General features: G+C 38.0%; 1 protein-coding gene across 1 annotated transcript in view; it reads left to right on the top strand.

Annotated features, from left to right (window-relative positions):
* The first annotated feature begins 13,087 nt into the window (after positions 1–13,087).
* Positions 13,088–23,505, top strand: part of ADAMTSL1 (ADAMTS like 1) — a 183,332-nt gene continuing 172,914 nt past the window's right edge. The window contains exon 1 of the mRNA XM_058827039.1: positions 13,088–13,185. Coding sequence (XP_058683022.1) covers positions 13,129–13,185 — 57 coding nt within the window. The 5' untranslated portion in view covers positions 13,088–13,128. The remainder of the gene's footprint in view (positions 13,186–23,505) is intronic.

Here is a 23,505-nt window from a genome sequence, read left to right as displayed (position 1 = left end):
GGCACTTCAAAAATCTTGTGATGTAGAAGCCAGTAACTGTGTGTCTAGTGCTGGAAAATCTGGCACTATTTATTTCAAGATTCATTTTTCTCTGGTTGCCAGCTACGTGCAACTGAATCCTCTCTGCACTACTCTACCTCCTGTGTTGTCTTCATGAGACCAGTGAGATCAAGAACAGGTCAGTCAAAATTGCCCAAATTGCTGTTTTTAGTTGATTGCCCTTGACATAGTCTTATGTCTTGTTCTTACTTAGGATCAAAAAATGATTCTCTGAAAGTCAATCAACCATCCATATTACTGAACCACGGATTCATTTAGAACCTCTGCTTGAAAAATGCTCATTGTAATGGAAACATAAAGAAATTATAAGTAATAAAACTTTGTACAAAATAGTATTAGGAATCCAAATATATACTGTTTACTTTAAGATATCATTATTTCTCCCCTAATGAATCTTCATTTAAATTGCCACTAGCTTTGAACAACATGTAAGATTTTTTGACATGGAGTACAGTAGCATTTAAACTGGATAAATGGCAAGCTCACTGCTGTGCAGTGCAGCCCAGTATTTTGTGGAACAGTGGCAGTACAGTCCACAAGTTACACGGTGATGCCATAGTAAAACATTTGTACTCAGTGTTCCCCAGAAGAATAAAAGAAAACATACAATGAGCGGAAGAAAAATATAGGTGGAAAAGGACGTCTTTTTCCTCAAGTAGTGAAACTCAGCTGCAGAGTTTGACTCTGCCCTTAACAACACGCACTCCATTCTTACTGGAATCACTAGGTGTTTGTCAGGCCAGAGCGAACTACTATTTTTTATTATGTGGTAAGAGTTCCTTTTCAACTATTTTTAAAACATTAAAATGCATAAGGGAGCCTGAAGTCAGCCTTGTCTCTCACAATTTAAGTGGTGGGGCTACTGCTATATTCATAATTCAGGAGAGTGATATAAAAAGCCAAGACTGAGAAAATTCAAACCAGTAACGTAACTAGTGTTTTATAAAATTCCAAAATGCTATCCTTGGGTTTCCTAAAGGAAGCTCTGGGTGCCCCTTGGCAAGCCGAGGGAAGAGGGTAAAAAATTATAATTTTGTGCTACACACACATAAAATTAATTAGTTTTATTTTATCTCATCACATCTAATCACTATAGAGAATGGAACAGTAGATTTTACCTTGGGCATCAAATAATAGGTAATCAAAGTTGTTTAATAAAGTAGCCCTGTGCAGCATTTCTTCAAACACAAATCTCATGACATGTGGGCATATGCTTAGAAGAATTTTCTTTATTTACCAGTAAGCGAGTTACACAGAGAGTGGTTTGGTGATCATTTGCCATGGTTTCAATAAACTAAAGAATTTTCATGTAATTGTCTATACCATGCACCTCACTTGTTTGTATCTCATATTGTCACATCTGAATATGGAAAATAAAAGATGCTTTTGAATCACATGGTGGTAACTAGTCTAGGGTAGACATAAATTGCAGAACCTCTGTTTAGTGTCACACCGAAGTAACTGTCTAATTTTATAGTTGGACATATTGCACAGTGATCCTGACATGTGCACTGGCACCAGGCAGTCCTCGTTCATATGTGGCAGTTTTGTCAGAGGTGGATGTCACCTCAAAAGGGCTGCCCTGCTGTGAGCATTACTGGGACTGTAGGATTAATGGCATACAGCTCACTTCCCTACCTGCATTTTAAAGACTCCAAGCAAAAACTGCCTGTCAGTCAGTGGAAACAAGGTTCTATTGGGCAGAAAAACCTTAGAAATGTAAAGCCTAATGATTACAGGTGGCACAGAAGGACGTGTACCTAAGACATGTAAACCTCCTGGTGTTACAGCCTCTTCTGCTATGTGATACTACAAAGTTATAAATCACTAACCTTACCCATTGCTGTTGCACAGCATTTTGCACAGTTTTCCTCTGCCCACCAAGTAAGAAGGTTTTACTTAGTTTATATATTTCCATTTACATATAGATTTTAGAAAGATGAGCCTTTGGTGTATTTCATACCGATAAAGAAATATATTCTATAATAAATTCTAATAAGTATAAATTGTATAGTTCAGCCAGTATGAAAGCTCTTATTTAATCTCTAGCTTCTTGCACCATACCTACATTAGTTTTTGAATTGTTGATGGCATCATAGGAAGTTATTGACAAGCTGATAGTATTCTACAATGCCATTAATGTAATTTTCTTTCTCCATGTAGTGAGGATCTGTGCTCATAAATATCCAAACATTACAACAAAAGAAACCAAACCTCTGTTTCAGTTAACAGAGATACAGTGTAGACCTACAATACAAACACGCTGGTTTTGCTTTATCTTTTACTCTGAACTTTCTCAGAAGAACAAGAGAATATACTTGGTCAAAGCCAGGATGGAAGTGAGAAGGAAGAAGAAATATGTAGCAGGGAAATGTAAATCTTAATATATAAATCATGATCTAAAACAATTTAATTGCAATTGTGATTGCTTATGTGGTCTCCTCCATAGGTTTTCATGATTTAGATGGTTCTTTCTTATTACATCGAGAGCTTTTATTTTTCTCAGAACAAAGGCTTCCAACCACTAGCCTTCTTACACTTTCACTTAACAAAAACATAGTACAGCACAAAATATTTCATATCATCCTCAATGACGTTGTGCAGGCAAATAGAATTACAAACCTAAGTGGTCAGAACAACTGTTAATGTCAAAGATATATAAAGGAAATTTTATAAATTAGGATTCAAATAAGAGTAGGTAGGTTAACCCAAAACTGCATTAAGAGAGTCCCATGAAAATCTTTATAAGTTAAATATAGGAAATATAGGAGAGATTATGCATTGTATCACAAAGGACTAACTTTTGAAAATAAGCATGCATGAAATACAATACCCATTTCAGTGGATAAAGTGCTTAAATAAAACAAATGGCATCTGGTTACAGATAAACTATAATGATAGCTCAGAGATTTATTTTTTTTTTAAAGATATATATGAAGATATCTTTGTTATAGCTATGACTTCAGGCAAGATAGAAGATGTTGCAAAAATAAAGGCGAGTCTGTCATAGACTGTCAATTGAGGTAGCTAAAAAGACACTGTAAAAAGATCTCAGAGAATTTGTGACACACAAAGATTACAGGACTTCAGCCTTCTCTTGTACAGGTAAAGGAAGTCCTTTCATTGTCTTACATTTCTCATAATTATTTAGATTAAAACATGCATGATGCAATAAGATACCTGAAAAGAGTGGATCCTAATGAGAATTCATATGGTAAATGGCCTTTGAAGTTGAAGCTCTGAATTACAGAAGGATTCACAACTCAGTCTTATCTGCTTTTCCCATGTTGGGAAATGTTCCCATGTAAAAATGTTGGCACAGCAGGTTTTGACACACGGACTGTGTAAATAAGTGATGGTTCCAAATAATCTAGTCTGCAATTCAGTTAGAGGTTGTTCCCTGATATGCTGGCATTATTATAAATCAAAGTGCTACAGGAATACAGCATTTGACTTCTGACTTTGAGTAACTGCAGCCACAAAAATCCTGTTAGCTCATCCATACAGCATTATCTGCTGTCCTCTCAGTGTGTCCTTTGATGCATTTTGATAATAATATACATTGATTGCTTTAATGAAAACTGACAGAAAGCTCCTGTATGACTGAAGGGCTTAGTTTTCCATGATGAAAACTGGTGATGTTTATTTGCAACTACTCCTTCCATTGCCAGAAATTTGTGTCTATTGCAGCAATTGATTTGACTGAAAATATCACATCTTTCTCAGAGGGAATGTTTAATTCACTTACTCTAGATAGTTTTCTTCAGTTCCTTGGTATTTGCATATTTAGTGTCATGATCATCTTTATCTTCAGCTACTACATGAAAAGCTTTTATCTTTGAAATTCAGATTCTATGAGCACACATTACATGATAAAACAAACTACAAGGTAGACTAAATATCATAAAAATTAGGATTTTACTTCAATTTTGACTGTTTGGATTTGTAAAAGACCCTACTGAGTTCCTTCCCATTATTCCTGATTTATCCCTTGAATAAGAGAAGTATTAAGGTCCTGAAGATTCTATCATCTACTCACATGTCTGGCTCAGTAAAAACTAGTCAGATAAATCTACCAGCCACAATATTTTTTTTGAAGGTTTTTTAAAAGTTTTTCTATGATGATTCAGTCCACATATGGATTTGAATTTTGAGTTGCCAACTGTCATGAATTCAAACTAGAAGGTCACCAGATCTTACCAGTTGTAAACCAAAAATATAAAAAATGTTTCATTTTTCACCTGTTTCTCTGATAGCGAGAATATTTTCTGCCTTGCTTTAAAAGAAAATACTATCTGTCTTGTTTCACTGCTTCCTGTATTTCTACCATTTTGTAACTGTTTAATCCATCAAGTAGAAACTGCTGCTCTTTGCATAGTGAGCTGCAGTGCTGAGAAATTTAATATGGAACACGATAGCCTCCTAGTTATTAACATTATAATCTCTTTCAGTATTTTACTGGTTGCTTAAAAAGACATTTTTGTTACAACATAATAGCGCATTCATGCTCAAAATTGTATACAGGTAGGAGTTGTTCTCTTTTCTCAAATATTTGCAAGAAACATAAACAAAAAACATATGTTTCAAATATTTCACTTTGAGTACCTTTTTCCACTCCTATGTGTAGGTTGCAGTCATTTGAGTTCTCTGCTCTTTCAAAATCCTACCATTTACTGTCATGACTTATAACATATTCTTTATCTTTCTGTATTTTAAATTGTGTTTTGTGACCTAACCTGAAGATTTTTTTTCCCCTCAACATTGACCCTCATATTTGCTCCATCTGTGTAACTGTCACAAGAACAATTCCAGCTTTCAATATCATTAGGTGTCTTTGTGCTATAATCCTTGCTGGTTTTCTGCATTGCCAATCTTTATAAAATTGGCCAACTTGGGGGGTAAGCAATCTGTGCCTTTTATGACTGAGTGGGTGTTCCATCCATGGGGTATCTTCACTATTGTTTTGATATCCAAAACCCTCTCACTAAAAAAGAAAGATTTCTCTAACACTCAAATATCTTGCTGGCTCAACTTTTCAAAGTATGCTTTCTGCTGTCCTGGCATTTTCATTAATTGCTGGCACAGGAGATGGGCCAAAACCCAAAGACTTCGAATCCAACTCCTCCTTCTTCCACACCTCCTCTTGTGGAAACTTCGGAAAGCTGAATCCAGACATATCCAGACTGCAAATTGGCCAAACACAAATCCCCACCTCCACCTTAGGGGTTTTCTGAATCCTGATCCAAAATGTACTTTCTAGTCTTATTTTTTGTCTCATTTCTTTGTAAGATCCTTAAAACGTGCATATTCTTTCCTTCATTATATTTTGGCAGTCTCACATGATTTGCCTTAGGTTCATTCATGATGGTCTATGCCTGCTTATAGAATCTCAGTTTTGATACGAGGAAAATGGAAATGTAATTGAATCCCATTTGCATTACAAAAAGCCATATAAATAATTACCTATGCTTCCATAGAAGGATAAATGAGACAAGACAAAAGCCTTCTAAATTAGAGATCCAAAGATGTTGAAAACTCTATGGGTTTTTTTTTTTTTTATTTGCTTGATTTGGGTTTGGTTTTATCAGTAAAGAAATTTATAACTCATGCAGCCTCAACTGACTTCCAGATACAAAAATATAAGCTCTTCTTCCTTAGAATTCAAAAGCAGTATCATCTGCCCAAAGTATTGCTGTTTAATCTCTCTAAAATTACAGGCTTGATAGTTTGAATAATGAGACATCTAATTAATTATATGCTGACGCCCTGAAAACTCAGCTTCTGAGCTTGCTGACATGGTTTTCTAAGGACTTTCCCAGGACAGTAACTGTAAACATAGATATGTGTACATTCTTTCTGTTACACGTCTTGTGATGGACATCTCTCATGGCCAGTGCAGTGAGAAAGTGTTATCCTGACCATCCAATCCCAGGCTGTGGTCAGGAGCCTATAAATCCTGGGAAGAAAAATAAACTCTGCTCTTTATCTTCACCACACCTCGACCTGTGTCCGTGTGATCTATTCATCTTCAGCAGCAACAATATGCGACCTGTTTGTATCTTCTGTCAGTATCCATTTTCTCATTAATTCTTGCAAAGAGCATGCCTAGAAACTTGCATGAAAAACAAAACTCACATATTGACTTGACATCTGAAGTCAGGCCTATGATTTAAAAACACAACAATGACTATAAAACTGTTTATGGATTTTCAAGAGTTATTGACATAGAACAAGTCTCCTACTTGCTTGAAGTTCATTACAAGATCTGGATGTTCTGTAAGGCAATGGAAATTCTCTGCAATTAATGTCACTTTGCCATACATATTTAAATAAGATTTACTTTCATGTGATTTCTTATGGAACTTAAGCACCACATAGCTAAGGTTGCTAGTTTGCAGCTTCAGAAATGTTGTACATTTCTGTCCACTATTTGTGCCTTCATGTAAAATCATGAGTAAATTACTTAATCTCACTTAATCTTACTGTACTTACAGTGCCCTGTTTGCAAAACAGAAACTGGTGATTTTCTGTGTTTTACAGGCTGCTTTAAGAGCAGGGCAAGTTAAGTTTTAGGCCAAGCTGAGATACAGCAGTGGCTGGGAGGCAAAAGGCATGGAAAGAGTAGAGATAAATAAGGCTTCTTGAAAAAACTTCTGAAAATAGACTTCTAAAGGAGCATACAGCAGCACACCAATACAGAAAACTGTCTTGTGTGAAGAAATAAGCCTGAGAGAGAAATTATGTTGGAAGAATGATATATATAAGTGGTTGTCTTTCTCACCTGGAATTCTCTGTCAAAACAGGAGGAGGAAGAAATTTTGCATCTCCTGTTGCAGAATTTCCCTTTTTTGTTGTTGTAATTTAGGTTCTCAAGCATGTTGGTTCAAGATATTTGGCTCATCCAATAAAATGCCACACCCTTACAATGAAAAACATGTGAACATGATGTTAAATTGTTGTGAAAAACCCTGCAGGAATCTATAACTGTTTAAGCATTTTGGCAAAATTTTGGTTTAAATTTTACTGCTTCCGAAAGTCTAGGCGTATTATTGAAATACAGCAGATATCATCATTCATAAGGTAAATGGTGAAAAACTAGCAAGGAAAGGGGGAGTTCTCTATTTCTCATTACTTCAATAAGTACAATTAAATTTCAAGAAAGAAGCAGTCCCCATATAGGAATTTACTCCAACTCTTTCCATAATTCCCGTAGAGGAAGCAACTGTTCAGCTTCAACATTGAAAGCTCGAAGTGTTTCCTGAGGAAGCATTTCATCAGTCTGATATCTGTTAATAAAAACAAAATAGATTAAGCAATGCTACATATCATCCCTTTTTTGAGACCTCACCTCACATTAGATGTGAGGGCTGAGCACAGAGACATCACAGCACGCTTGTTCCAAAGTGACATCACTCCAGTGCTCATGGCAACCAGTCTCTTGTAAAGAGCAAAGACCTGATGAGTCTGAAGGCTGAGCAATGTATCTATTTCCCTGCTAGGTATGAATAAAGAATTTCGTACTGCTCAAGGCTGTATTGTTCCTCCTATCATACTTTTGGGTGTTATCTCAAGCTGGAGATCTGGATAAAGTTGTGTATGCACCAGCACCTTAATTTTTGAGGAAAGTGCTTTCATAATCTCACATCGTGTATATCTAAATGAGCTGTACCTAGACACTCCAGAATATTACAGTCCTTATAACTTTCATTCTAGTTCCTTTCACAAACTTTGGAGACACACAGACACAGACACACACACACAAATGCAAATCCTGTCTATATCTCCTTAGAGAGTACTGGCTCCCTCCCACTTACTTCTCACTTTCCATATTTGCACAAGCTTCCAGATTCCCAGAAATCAATCCAGGCTTACAAAAAAAAAAATAATAATAAAAAAAAAAAATCTAAGAACAAATGCTAACTCAAAAAGTAGAAAAAAAATAAAAAATATTCTGGTTGCTACAGACTGTATGGCAAAAAAGAGGTCCAGCTACCAGGAAGAGACAGGTGTCTTCTGAGTGACAATGGCAACATATTGATCACCAGGGAGATCACTCAAAACTGAGCTCACCAAAGCTGAATTCACTCTTTCCTGCTATAAAGTATATTGATGTTAGCAGTTTTCTTCTGCCTGCACGTGTGTTTTTCAAATTAAGTATTGTTAAAGCTGAAAAGCTTAAAATACTGCTTCAGACACCTGCCTTGGCTTCTACTTGCATTTCATATAATCTATAATAAGTAGAGTACAGCGCCGATAACCAATTCTGTTCCTGTCAAACAGATGCAAACGGATTTAATTTAACACCTCTCAGAGGTGAAGGAACACTGCAATGAATAATCACTTCAGAAAGTGGAAGGAGTAATTTTCAGAACACAGAGTAGCATGTATTTGTGCACTCTCCCTTGAGATGAAGGGCTTATATTTGTAAAGTCAGGATTTGGAGGTGGCATATTTGCATATGTATACACAGAAAGTGATGCTGAATACAATCCTAGATTCACCAGTCTCTAGTAGCAGTTTTTCAAAATGATTTTGAGCATCTCAGGACTTCATCTGTAGCATTAAGATTTTGCTAAAACAACTTCTGTCTCACTGGGGAGACAACAGTGCTGGGCACATCATATCCCATCCACATTTGCTAACTTTTCCCTTAACTTCTGCTGCAGATAACAGTCTTTTGTTGCTCTGAATTCTTGTATTCACTTGAGGTATATGACAGAGAAAATCTGGACGTGAAGAGTTTTTGCACTCTTCAGGCAATGTTACTTTTTTTAGAGCATATTTTCCTTGTGAAAATAATGCAGGCTTTATTTTTTTATATATATACATCCAAAACAGTAATACCACACTCCATACTCACAGACTTGTGTTCCATATATAGAATAAAATTTCAGCAAGAAAATAAATTAACTCCATACAAATGTATATATGCAGTATGACAAAGACCTGGACTTGAACAGCAGGATATGGAGATAAGCTCTAGAGCACTTTCAGATACTTGATGTCTTAAAGAAATTTTTCAGTAAATCTACACTTCTTTCTAAGTTGCTTTTTTTGGTGGGGAGGGGGGAGTTGGGTTTTGTTTGGTTGGTTTGGTTTGGTTTGGTTTGGTTTGGTTTGGTTTGGTTTGGTTTGGTTTGGTTTGGTTTGTTTGTTTGGGTTTTGTTGTTGTTGTTGTTGTTGTTGTTTGGGATTTTTTTTTGTTTTATATTGTTTTTCATGGGGTTTTTTTGTTCATTTGTGGGGTGTTTTTTTCTTTTTTTTCCTTCTTTTTCTTTTGGTTTTTTTTGTGGGTGTTTTTTTCCAGTTAGGAACAATTCAAATGAGCCTTTAGGTAGATGCAATACTGCTCAATGGAAATTGGCAGATATTGGGTATGACTGCTCATTAAAGCTATATGCAAGAATTTGAGTAGACCTTTCCCTTGGACTTGATTCATGTGAGTTTCCATTCCCTGAATTTCACTTTGATTTTTTAGGTTCAACTATGTGCAGAAAACTGAAAGCCAAACAGTTGGAAGAATGATATTTATGTGGTTTCATGAAAAAATTACATGGTTTGCATGAGTTCGTTGTGAAAACAAAAAGCTGCATTTTAGATTTTGATCCAAATTCTAAATGTGCACCAAAGTATCAGTCCTGGTGAATTTCATACATATTGCAATGCTATTAGGACTATTGTGCTGCTGAGCTGGTGATTAAACACATATCTTAAATAAACAAAGCTCTTTAAAGCTAAGTCACCTTTTCAGCATGGTTGAACATTGCAGACCACATAATCTGGTGGCATTACTATAAGGCATTCAGCTCTCTACAAGAATGAAGTTGTAGTTCTGGAGCACATCCAAAAAAGAGCAAAGGAGATGATGAGGGGTGTGGAACACAAGTCCTGTGAGGAGTGACTGTGGAAGCTGGGAGTGTTTAGCCTGAAGAAGAGCAGACTGAGGGGAGATCTTATCACTCTCTATAACTTTGAGTGAGTAGTCAGTTACTTCTCCCAAGAAACAAGTGATAGGAGAAGAACAACCTCAAGCTGAAACAGGAGATGTTTAGATTGGATACTGGGAACTGAGGTGGTTGTCAGGCTGTCCAGGGAAGTGGTTGAGTCACCACCCCTGAAGGAATTTAAAAGATGTGTAGATGTGGTACTTAGGGGCATGGCTTATTGGTGGACTTGACAGATTTAAAGTAACATTTGGTGATCTTTAAGCTTTTATCCCACCTAATGATTTTTTGATTCTGTTGTGTAATGAACTCCTGTCTCCCACCATCATTCTTCATGCAACATTCCCATCAGCTGCAATGGAGTTCCACGATCAGACCACTGGCATAATTCATTGAATACAAATATAATTCCAAAAAGATTACTCCATCTTAGATGATAGATAGAGTGATAGGTCCATAGGACCATCCTTGGATGATAGTTCTTTTGAGCCTCCTATACTGATAAGAAGAATATCCTATACTTCCTTTTTAAAAAATGACATTTTCCAAAGTTGAAGAAATACCCAAAATGAGGCATTCAGAAATGGGTTTATGTAATGTTATTGCAGTATCTCCAGTTTAAAGTCAGACTAAGAGAGAGAAAGGGAAAAATCCAACAAACTACACAACAAAAAAACCCAAACTCAGGGTTATGAAAACATCTTTGTCAGTTGGTCCATCCATTTTAAGTCAGCAGGTTTTTTTGTTGTTGTTGTGTTTGGGGTTTTGTTGTTGTTATGTTTTCAGGGGTGTTTTTTTGGCTGGGTTTTATTTTTTTTCTGAAAAATAAATCAGTCATGATTCATCTATTCAGAATTACAAATCTTGCTGTTTACATTTAATTTTTCCTGAGAATTTCATTTACAGGAATTCCAGGAACTCTAAGTACCTATAAGTACTTCTCCAATGGCATTAGTCTTGTAGAAAAGGAAAAGAGTACGGTGGAAAATATACAACAGTATCTAGGAGATGTATAGACAAAATCATTTTGTGCAGCTCTTGGAGTGTGTGTTGACACTGCTGGTGAAGCAAAAGATATGGGGGCTTTACGTTGGGGGGATAATGGTATTATTTGTAAAAGGTACAAGGATTGTAAAAGGATTTTTAACAGATTCACATGTTTAGTTTCCTGAATTTTCAAAGACAATAAAGGTCATAATTTCTCCATTGATGTCGTCCTATGGTCACTTCATCACTCCTGATGGTGCACAGTCCATCTCTCTCTTTTCATCCATGAAGAAGTCACTGAAGTTGCTGTAGAGATAAATAAAGATGTACTAGAGGAATCTTAGAACCTGTTTCAGACCTTTTCTCATCTCTGCTATGTTCAGTCCAGCCAGTGCATTTTCCTACTGAGTCCTTACAGTCTTTCTGGCCCTGCTTCCTTGCCTGCCAAGTTCAAAGGTACCCAACCAAATTACTGCTGGGCAGTGAAGGCTGAAATCTGTTTCTCAGTATGTTCCTAATTACTTTCATTTCTTATTTTAAATTTCTTATTCAGCCTTATTTCCTAGAGTCTATCTCTATCCAGTTGATATATTTTCTGTTTTGGCCTTCAGATGTCTTCAGTGTTTATGCTTCTGTTCCCGTTATACAAAGCCAGACTCTTCTATCCTCCTATCTGACTTCTCAACATCTGTGATTCTTTTTTTATTTTTCCATCCAGTTCCTTTTTCTTTGCAAAGTCTGTATCACTCTCCATCTGTTCATCCAGCTTTTCCTCCAGGCTGGTTTTAATTTCTACTGATGTGCAGTGCTCCTAAATGGTTTGTGGTCTACCCTTGCTCCTTTTTCCTTTCTGTCCCCAGACCTGGCCCTCGGCAGTTTCCTTTTCCTTTGCTAGCTTCTGAGTTCAGTCACTTTTAAGACTCATGGCTATCATACTATTCTCCTCCCCTAATACACATGTACCTTACTTTTCTCCATTGTCTGAGCTTGCTGACATACCAGAATCACAACTTTTCTGGGCTTTCTGGATACCCAGATGTGCCCTGCAGCACCAAAATGCTGTGACTGCAAGGCATCCAGCTCAGCCCCATGTGGGAGAATGCCTACTGCTTTTAGAAAGTTCTTGGATCCAGTTTGCAAATTTCTCCTTCGGAAAATAAAATAAACAGACAGTTAAAAAAAAAGAAAAAAAAAAAAGGTGGAGAATTCAGGCGATGCAGGAACATAGGCAGGAGGCGAATTAAATGGACTCTGAACAGAACGAGAACAGTTATTTGAAACTCCTATCTATCAAATTAATACTTAAAAGGCAGAGTTCCCACCTTTTCTGAGGTGTGTAAGTCTTTGCCTTTCTGTGTAAAATTCTTCCCCCAGTAATTTCACTTTCCTTCCAGTGAGGAATAAGTTAGATTTTAAACTTCTGCAAAGAAAAATATGGTTGCGGAAACACTGTAACTCAGTCCTGTTAAAAACATTTCTGCTTTACAGTTTTAAATCAGAGTCACAGACCTCTATTGCTGAGCAAACGGTGTGAAAGAGAGCACTTTTTTGTAAAGAATACAAGGCTTTAGCAAACTATGCATTCTCCCCGGAGGATGTAAGCATTTTCCGATTGGTGCTTGTTATGGCATACGTTATGTATTGACACAGATTAAGTTTCCCTCCTGTCTGGAACAATGCACGCTCAGGAGAGCTACTGACCTAGCAATAGGCGTGAGCAGCTCATGGCAAAGGGTGAAGCGGAGCTCCGGGAGCTGCAGGCAGAGCGCTCCGTTCAGCTCTGCCATTCTGCCTCTCTCCTCCTCCTACTCCTCCTCTCCCGCTCTCTTTTTCCTTCCCCTGCCTTGAGCTGCTACGCTTTCCACAGACCTCTTGGCTTTGTTGTGCTGCACGTCTGAATAGCGGGAGGGGGATTGGCTAAACGCCGGCTCCGGGAGCGCTTCCCCGCAGCTCACAGCCCACGCCAACCCACCCACCCACCCACGCCTGGGTCAGGACATGTCAGCGGGGCTGATGGAGGCGGAGAAGCAGGGCTGAAGCAGGGCTGAAGGCTTGCACCAGCGCTGGATGTGACAGCAGGCACCGAGCGCTTCGCAGCTTGTGCGTGTCCGACCCCAGGTCCGGCACCGACCCGACAATGGAGTGCTGCCGCTGGACAACCGCTGGCACCCTGCTTCTAGCTTCCCTCATCCTGGTAAATGCCACTTCTTTGCTAAAATACGTACCGCCTGTTGCTGATACTGTTATCTGCCTGCGTATACGAGGGTGGGTGTGCTTTTAATCTCTTAAAAGTGCAGCTGGAGAGCGTTTGTTTTGAACAAGTCATGTAAGTCTTATCCTCTCTACAGCACTGCAGACTTGGAGTCTTGATATTGTGGGTTGCTGCAGGTAGAACCAAAAAGTTGATGTTGGCATCAACTCTCTAAACTTGGAGAGCAGTGACCTGTGAATGGTGATCTAGAGAGAAGCTGTTTCTCTCTCCTTAAATTAAACTTTATCACGCTGTAACGTTCCTGGAATTCTCTTCCTTACAAAAAAAAAAAAAGAAAAAAAAAAAAGAAAAAAAAAAGAAAAATATTTTTCAGTTTTGCACATGCAGAGGAAACAGGTACAGCACATACTGAACTTTATCCTGAAACCAGCTTAAATGACCTCTCATTATTTCTGTACCTCACTACAGAGTCAAGTTTATACCAACTTTTGAAAGATACATTCTGTGATACCTGATATATTCAGGGCAGTAAACTTGATCACAGCTATATTATTTGCTTGCATGCTTCCCATGTTTACCTTGATATGATGCTGAGATGTAACAATGCTGTTTGATTGACATTATATGTTCCATTTTGACTCAATTTTATGAGTGGCATGTTGGCAACCAGAAAATCTGCAGAAAGGATATTAATATACATACACTTTTGATACCAGACTCATCTTGACATAAGTATGTGGCCCTTTTCTTAGAATTTGTTTGGATGTAGCAGTTCAAATAGCAAAACATCATTAAGAAATAGATTAATTTTATAGCAGTTTCCATCTTCTTATTTATCTGTGTCAACCAATCTATAGTAATCACTGTAAACTAATCTTAACGCAAGTTTTAGTAGTTACATGGAGACCTAAACATTAGGATAACCCTGTTCAAAATGTTTCTTTTAAATTATTGTATTATTAAAAATAAAATAAAAAAGGAACAGCTTTTTTGGATATAGAGTCACTAAATACTATTTGAGCACTAGAAATAAGAATGCTATCTGGACTGATCTAAAAGTCTTACTTTGTTTAAAAGGCTGTTTTCCTTTTATAATCCTGAATTCACACAAAATGGTATAAAGTCAGCATAGATCCTCTTTCATTTAAGAAAATGAGATGTTTATAACCTGATGACTGTAATAAGTCAATAATGACCGAGACAATCCTGCAGGACTAATTTAAGGAAGATGAACAGGAGATATGACTCATCAAGAATGTGTAAAGGCTGTAGTATTTGGCCTCATGTTAAGCTGGTACTTATAATATTTGTACATCACTCTGCTGCTTGTGAATTAAGTTCTCAGTCCCTGATTCATGAAAAGAAATAATGCATTCTGTTGCCAACTATTATGCATTATATTCCACATTATACTAGTTTTTATTTGTATGACTTACCCTGCCTCAAGAGATTTCCCCCCACCTTCCACCAAATCTCTTTGTACCTTTAGAATAGTGATGTGAAGCAAGCTTAACTTTCTTTTTTGAATCAGACCATTCTTTTGCTCCTTCATAGTCAGGAAAATCTCTCACTTGCTTTCAGCAGGAGATTAGGTAAACATTCCAGTATTTGACTTACAGCTTGGCTAGAGATAGGGATAAGATGTAGGATACCTTGGTATACTCGTTCCTGCTGTAGTTTATTACAGCATGAGTTCACCGTGGTAGAAAACTCATAGATGTTTTTTGAGAAAAAACAAGAAGTCATTAAAGCAGTCTGTGACCTATATGTTAGCCTTTAGCCAAGTAGACAGAATGAGTTTGAAATCTATGACAATCAACATTTGGATTTGTGTATATCACCTTGTATCTCTTCTAAAGGCCCTATCTTTCCCACAATAACCAACACCAGCAGCTTCATATCATGTGGCACTCTAATAACATCAGCAAAAGTTCACAGTTGCAAGCACTAAGGTTACCCAATAAATGCTTACAGGATTGGTCTTAGAATAATTTATCACACGTTCCTAAATTTTCAGTGAGATACAGTAGAGCAAAGTAGCTCCTAAATTCTTCGCTCAGCATCCTCACCTCAGGAAGCAGGCTGCACAGCCCAGGCACGTGTACAGCCTATATACATGAGATGCTAAGGCAGTCGAGCCTTAGCAGCCTCACAGGCTGTGACAAGTCCACAGGCAGCAGCAGCAATAACCCCTCCTCCTTCTCATGCTAGCAGCTGCCTGGAGTGGTGTAGTAGTGAGTGCAGCTCACTACCCCATTGGGGTTCTTAACCATCTTCAGAAGAAGTTGTATTCATTTTCAGTTGAGTGGTGCTTGAGTAAGGTCACTGGGGGTCCCTAGTGTATCTTGTCAACTGTCCTAAAACTTGCTCCATACTCAGAGAATCAGTTTCCCTAGGATTTATGTGGACTAAGTATTTTCATGGCTACTCTTGAGAATCTGAGCCATAATGTTAAGGTGCTTGTCTTGAAAAAGTATGAAAAGGCAGCCTCTCTTTTCAGGGAAAGATCAGATATTTGTAGAATTTTGCTTATTGCTCCATGAACTTTTGCCTGCTAAAGAAATAGTAGTTTTAAGAGCAACAAAAGAAAGCAGGCATTTTGTTCCAGAGATTTTCTTTTCTGTTAGTTTAAAAATAAAACCCCAGCACAAGCAAAACACAGTTGTCTTACTGAAAGGAATGTGGCCAAAACCATAACCAGCCATGATCTCAGTCAGAAGTCAAATCACGTCATGTCAGAAGGACATTTAAACACATTTGCATTTGTTATTTGCATCTTTTAGCAGCTTTTTTCCCTCTCTTTGTTGCTGTTATGATACTTACACAAGTAACATTAGGGACTGTAATAAAGTACATGTGTTTTTCTGAAGGATTTCTTTCTTTTGCTGTGCTAATTTGTACATGGAAAATGGTCAAATACAATAGTCCATTCCTTCCAGGCTCTTTGGCATTACACTCCCCTATTATCTAACTGGGTCTGTCTTGGATGACCACAAGCACAATTAGCCAGTGAAATGGATATGTTTCTTGTTTACATCTGAATATAAAGCTTGATAGTTTTTCCTTTCATGTGTAGATAGATCTACCTACTGCTGTGTCTACTCATCTGTCTCTACAACTGTAGGTATCTTTGAGGGGTTTTTTCCAGTATGAGATCCAAAGAACATAAATATACTCTCATGCAGGATTATGTGTACATACAGACTAGCGTTTGCTCACACCAGTTGGGTGAGGACGAACTGAAATGTAGAGTTCAGCTATACAAAGCTGAGATTTATTCATGTTATAAAGTGAAAATATCTCACCATTGTAATTTGTGACCCATGCTGCCGTACTTCAGATGTGTCATGTCTATAAAACAAAACCATTTCTTCTAGGAAACACTAGATGCTACTATGTATGATTACAATTTATTCCTATATAACTCTAGAATTCCATACCTGGACAGGTTTTACTAATCTCTTCCTTCAGATTCTTGAAGAACAAAACTTAGTTCTTTTTCTACCAAGTGCAGAAGCTTGCATGAGCTAAACTAAGGTTGTGTGATGAAAGTTTTTTCTGTTGTTTAGTGAAAGGAAGTCAGTACTTAATGTAGGCTGTTGAGCTACTGATCTGCTTCACCAGTGTCACTGAAGTTTAACATGTTCTTTCAATGACTTTGCTAGATTCATAGGGCTGCAAAAGAATTCTAAAAGAAGGTATGACATAAAACACTGTGGAGAGCCTGAAGATTGGAATGTAGTTACCTGTAGTCATGGATCAACTTGGACAACCTTCAGTGCTCAGAAAGTTCATGAGTCAGTGTAAAGTCTGAGAAGGCCACATGAACAGACAAATAATTCTTCAGAAGAGGGCTATCAATCTCTGCATGACTAAATTTTTATTGAGGCAAATAAAACCTTAATCCCTTATAACTGTGTCATTAGGTGTCCAAATAAAACATCATTGTTTCTGTTGTACTGTCAAATCTGCAGACAGCAGTGTTGCTTCTATTGCTTCTCTGTAGCTATTTTCTTAACCTTGTAAGAAAACTCAGAACAATTACATGGGGGGAAATGGGAAATTGCAGTCTGAGGAAGGAAAAAGAATGGTAAGACCATCCTTATGGAAACAATTAAAAAGCTAAAGGTATTGAAAAAAAAGTGAAAACATACCAACCACCAGGTGCTACAGTATCATGATGGGGAGCAGGAAAAAGAAAAAGAAATTATTTGTCTCAGCCCAAGCCAAGGATAATTGTAAGATAAGTCTTCTCATCTGGTGGACAACAACTAACCCAAAAATTGGCATGAATTATTTATTTAATCAGAATATTGTACTTGGGTACGAAACACAATTTCTTCCTAACTTTTGTACAGGAATGGCTGGTTTTTGCTGTTGGCTTCTCCATCTCTTCACATCACTTGTCTTAACAGATGGCTGACCAGTTTTGCATACTCAAGGTGTTACAACATGTTCTAACTCTTAGACATATGTTTAGGCAAAATGGGGGAAATAAGCAAAGGATATACATTTTGTGGAGTGAGAAGATCTTCTCTTAAGTCCTTAACCGTATGTGGTGTTGAACACAGACCAATAATAGTCAAAGCTTAGTAAAATCTAATCACTTAGGTGCCCTTTTATCTCAGGGAATGTAAATAATTTCATCATATGTCTGAGAATTTCTATCATCCACTTTTTAAGTACCCTGTTTAGAATTTCATTCTATGTATGACCACCTTTTTTTCTCTTTTTCTGTAATAACTGAACTTTTCCAAACTTCTTATAGAAGTAGCTAAAGTTGGGTGAAATTAGAAGGGGAGGGAAAGCAGTGTATGTATTTGTGAGATTTAATTTTCTTACAAAACCAGCATATGTAGAAGCCTTAGTAGTTTTGCCACCTGAAGGGGTGCTATGCTAGAAGGGGCAATCCTTCTAGCTGTGAAGAGGAAATAAGTGGTATTTTCACTGATTCTACTGTACATTACTTTTCACATTGTTTCCACTTTAGTTTTCACTGCCTGTATGAAATCTCTTCCAAAGCTTCAACCTTTAAAATTCCTGCTTTTCAGTGACTTCTCAAAGAGGAAGTTCATCAGAGAGGGTGTCAGGGTAGAGGGAAGGGTTGTGTGATAATGTAAGACCTCCTGAAATCAATTCCAAGAAATTCAAGAAATGAGACAGGAAATATGCAACTTATAATAAATTCAAACTGTTGCATAAAATAAATATATTCATTTTGTTTCCATATGAATACACTGTGTGGGTTTTGAATTTCCCCTTCTAGCTTTGTTGGATATAATCTCAGTCCCTGTTTGAAGTTAGCTGGTGTGTTGTTCATGTTCTGCACTGTATCAAGAGAGTCAGATATGAAAGCAAATAGAGGAAGTAATAAAGTCTCCTACTGTTTTGATGCTGGCATCAGATGGGTGAATTATTTATTTATCTATTTATTTGCTTACTGGTTTGTTGAAATGCTGTATTTCTTTCAGCCTGAACTGTTAAAAGCATGAGTTGCTTAAGGCAAACATAACAGCCCTGAACAAGCCCAAGGCTGACTTCTTTTATTGTAGATGTCTTTTGGATATGACATTTTCATACTTCCTGTAACTTTTTAAAATACAGAGGATTTTCAAGTTCCTGTGGTATGTCCAATATATCCCTTAAAGGTCCAGCCATGTTTTAAAAAGGAAAGATATGAATTAGTTGAAGCGGTGAGGGAAGTATTTTAACAGAAGTATGTAAAACAAAAAACTTGAATTGCTATGGCTTTAATTGTAAAATTCTGCTACTCCAAATTTTAGCAGTCTTGTCATTCTCCAATGGACACATCCTCCTATCAGTCCTGGTAAGCACCAAGTCAAGAGGGACTGTCTTACCTTACTTGAGCTGAAGACTGACATAGGGAGAAATGCATATCCTTTCTGTGTAGCAAACTGTTTCAAAATGTGGGTGTTTCTTTTATTTGGGTACAGTAAGGGGAAAAGTATTTTCATCACGTGGGATTAGAGGGCAGCATGAGAGAGTAGCAACAGCTTATGTTCTGATACAGTTTAGCCACTTCCATGTCAGCAGTTCAATGTAAATTCATGAAAAATAAAACTAAAAAACTGGTCCTTTCTTCCTGCCTTTCTTCCCGCCCTCTGCCTGTGTGCCTTCCTGCCTCCTTTCCTCCCTGTTTTTTGCATAAATATTTCCCTTTTGATTTTCATGCCTCCACCAAAGCTTAATATTTCAACTTTTTATATGGCCCCTCTTTGTTAAAATAAGCACATACACATCTCCATGAGGTAACTGAGAGAGATGGCAGACTATCAGAAGAACAGGAGGTTTCATTTGTTTTGAATAAGGCTTGTAATTGTGGATGTTGTCTGAAATCACACAAGTCTTTGGAAAGTTCTCTTCCCTGCTCTGAAATGCCTCCTGACCATAGTGTCATCTGCCTGCTGCAACTTATGTCACCTTGCCTTAGTGCTGTGACCCACTCCAGAGGAGGCTGGGCTGTCCTAGTCTTAGTAAAATCTATGCTGATCAAAATGCTGATCTATGCTGATGCAACGTCTTCTAGCTCAGACTTTCAGAACCAGGGTTCCCAAACCCAGATGACATGGTCTTTTGTAAGTGGACTCTCTGGGGAATGTTGTGATCTCCGCAGAGGGTTAGTTCAGGAGGGTGAATATATGAAGATTAAGGTCAGTTTACTGAGAAGGAAAATGGCCAATATGAATTTTTTCAACGTAAATATCTTTCTCCTTGGGAGACATGGTGGAGCTTTCAGCGTTAGGCTTAAATTGGCCATTTTTTCTTTAAGCCGATGAGCACAACACAGCCAGCACATACTTTCATTTCTCACCATTTAGAAAGCATTTGGCATGCAAAAGGCCTCATCAGAGGTTACAATTTTACTTTTCTCTCATCTCCTTTCTGTGTGCCTTGTGGGCTTTTTCTCTGCCCACAGTTCTTGCTACGTGGAAGACAAACCTGAAGTCCTAGAGTGCAAAGTGTACTTTTGAACCCGCGCTGTTGGGTGGGTTCCGAGTTCTGAAAAGTGATTTCACCTATCCTGCATCTAAACCAGTCCTAGCCTTAAAAACCCTGAGTCAATAAGGCAACAAGTCTGAGGCTGAGCCAGCTTGGATTTGCTCTGTATTGGATCACCCATGTCTGGTGTTTACACCAGCACAGCAGGACTTAAATACAACAAAATGTTGTAACTTACAGTCTGTGTGAGCAAAAAAGAAAACACTTGCATTCACATTGCTCTCTCTCCTGGTGTGTTTTTATATATGGGTAAGAGGGGTGAGAGATAGGACTGATCCAAGGTTTATAAGGCGCTGTTAAAAGGTTACACAGAGCTCAGTGTGCACACGTTGAAGTGATATGGTGTCAGCTCCATCCTCTGCCAGCAACCCCCTTCGCCGCCCCTCCAGCTGGCTGCTGCCCTTCTCTGAGAAGAAATGAGCTCACATTTGGCACATTTCTCCTGGGATACAACTTCCAGTCCAGGTTTAGGAATGGCTGTTTAGCTCTTAATGTCCTGAGATAGCTGTTAATCGATTCTTCCCTGTGTTGTTGCACACTGGAAGCTGTGTCCTCCCATATACACAGCACAGCTATATGGTTTGCTTTAGGGCATTAGGAATCCTTTGTGACTATGCACTGGCAATGTTCTTACCCTTCTGAGATGAATTGATGTGTGGAGATACTGATGTAAGAGGGTGCAACTGTGTACAGCACTGAGACTACAGACAGTGTTTTCAGGAGCTCAGTGTGACACTTCGTCCTCGTGCAATAGCTATATCAGGTCATTGTCAGGAAGGGACATGAGTTTATTGCCCTCTCAATAAACCTTTGCTTTCCTGTGCAAAAAGAAAACATACTTTAATTTATCTTTTTCTGTGCCCTTAGTAATGAGTCTGTCTTTCTGTTAAGAAAATGAGAAGACAAAAAGGAACACAACACTGAAAAGGACTAACACAGCAGTTTTTTACTAATGTCCCTGAACTGAGCTCACTGTATGTGTATCAGGTGTTTTCCTTTAGGGTAAAGAAAAATCCACCTATTGTTCTTTCCCTTTGTTCACAGGAGCAGAATAAGCACTGCAAGAATATCTTGGTGAGATTTCCTCTTCAATCCTCAGCAAGGTGTCTTCCCCTGTTTCTTTTAAGGGATGAATGGTTTGGGGCAAGAAGAAAGAGTAAATTAAAAACTATCCAGAGAGAGATTTGGAATTTTTTTGTTTATTCTTTTTTAAGAGGATGAAATAATAAATCCTGGCCCATTTATCTGCACTGGCAAAATCTGAGCAGATTTACCCAAAGTTCAGAATACATACTCACATGCCCGTACTCCTGTGCCAGTGCCTTCCTTGGTGTTTGGAGACACTCAGATCAAGGGTTTCCTGTGCCAGGGGTTTTCCGTAGGAAATACTCTCTTGATCCCCTCAGAAGCCTTTTGCTTTGACTTGCAAGTGAAAAGGAGGCAAAAATTCCTAAGTTAATTTCCAAGACTGTAAAGCCTGGGGCAAGTGGGGTGGTACTGTTCAGCTAACAGTTGCATCTCCAGTAGAAGGGAGCCATAGCCTCTAGGGAACTGGGGAGACAGTGTACGAGAAATAGCCTCTTTCACCTCAAGATGTCGGATGCTCATCGCAGCTACTTTTGTTTCCAGGTTGTTTGCTAGAGGAAATGGTGTTGTAGGAGTATTTTGAATAGTTCCATCGACATCCTTTTGATCTGGCCATATGGAACAGCATGCAGCTGCTCATGGCAGCAGTGGCACTTGTAGTCACACAGTGTCAGGCGCAGTAAACAACTCAGGCAGAGTGGCTACAAGGGTATTTTCTCTTTTCATCTTTTAACTTCCAGTACTTTGGTAAGCATGTCAGGTAGGCAGGATTTTCTGGTTTGTGTGGTCCTTCTGGAGGCTGGCTGGGTGGTAGGTCTGGTGGCAAAAGTCCTTTTTTTGCTTTTATATGGGATACAGACAAGACAATGGGAAGACAGGCTATTTACCATACCAGCTAAACAGTAGTCATCTGTCCTGACCCTGAATCTGACCTTTGGGTAAAGAAAATAGGCTGAAGTCATTGATTGATAAGGCTGACTTGGGGACCTCTGGTTTCATGAGGTGCATGAAATGGAAAGATACCTGCTTGGAACTGAAGAATTATTGCCATGGGAAATCCTACTAGTTCCAGGGAATCATGCTCTTTGGAAGCATCAGGCTTACTTTCATAAGCCCTTTCTTCAGTATGGTCCAGTTATTCTGGAAGAGTAGATGCACTTTGGTCATACAGTAACATTTAAAATGATGTGCAACTCTTTGCCTAGATAGATTAAACATTTTATTTTTGTGCATTGCAAACTTGATATATCGGAATATTTCATGTATGAATTTTTCAAGGTATTCTCCTTCAAAAAGTTTCAACAGTCACAAATGTCTTGCATGCTAACTTTTTTTATGGTAATTACCAGTATTAATTCAACTGGCTATGAATTTGTTCTGCCTTGCCTTTTTTCGAAGTCCAGAGATTTCCAAACAGTTTCCCACATGGGCTTTAATCCAGCTGTTAACTTGGATGGAATGCAATAAAGATACATAACATTGTGCAAATGAAGCCTTATAAATGATACATTTACATTGGTTGAAGCTTTGAAATACATGCTTTTTATTAAGACCTGAGGTCACTGGCCTTTTTCCTTGCTATTATACACCTAGGGAACTGTTGATAGCAGTTTCTTCCTGGTTCACTGCAGACAGCATTTCAGTACTGTTTTAAGTATATATTTCATCTCAGTGACAAACTAACATCAAAGGATGCTCAAGGATTACTCAAAGAAGAATATGTGGCTTGGCAAGAATTCATTTAAGGATGCATTTAAATTTATCTGAAAAGTCTGGGCAGAAAGAACATTATAGAAGAAAAAATACTAGTTTTCTGTCCCTAACATAATTTTTACAGTAGCTAAAGGCAAGTTTAAGCAGTGGCCTCAGAGGAGCCTTGCATTTTGTCACTGACACTTCATCTTACCCTGAAACAGTGGGGATATGATAAGAACCAGATGATATAAATTTATTAACCAAACTCAGTGGTTCATATTCTCTGGGAAATAACTGGCCTAAATTCTGTAACAATGCTGTAGTCCAACAAGAGTTGAACTGCATTTTTCACTGTTTATATTGCTGTTTAATCTAGGAAATGCACTGAGTGTTTGAAAAAAAAGGACTTCAGCAGCATTTTACTGAATGCGGAGGAACACTGGGTGCCTCAGAACCAGAGGAGAAATTAAACCACATGATCTGCATTTATATACACATTCT

The sequence above is a fragment of the Poecile atricapillus genome, chromosome Z (genome assembly GCF_030490865.1).
Source record: "Poecile atricapillus isolate bPoeAtr1 chromosome Z, bPoeAtr1.hap1, whole genome shotgun sequence".
Taxonomy (NCBI): domain Eukaryota; kingdom Metazoa; phylum Chordata; class Aves; order Passeriformes; family Paridae; genus Poecile; species Poecile atricapillus.
This window is presented reverse-complemented; position numbering and strand designations above follow the sequence as displayed.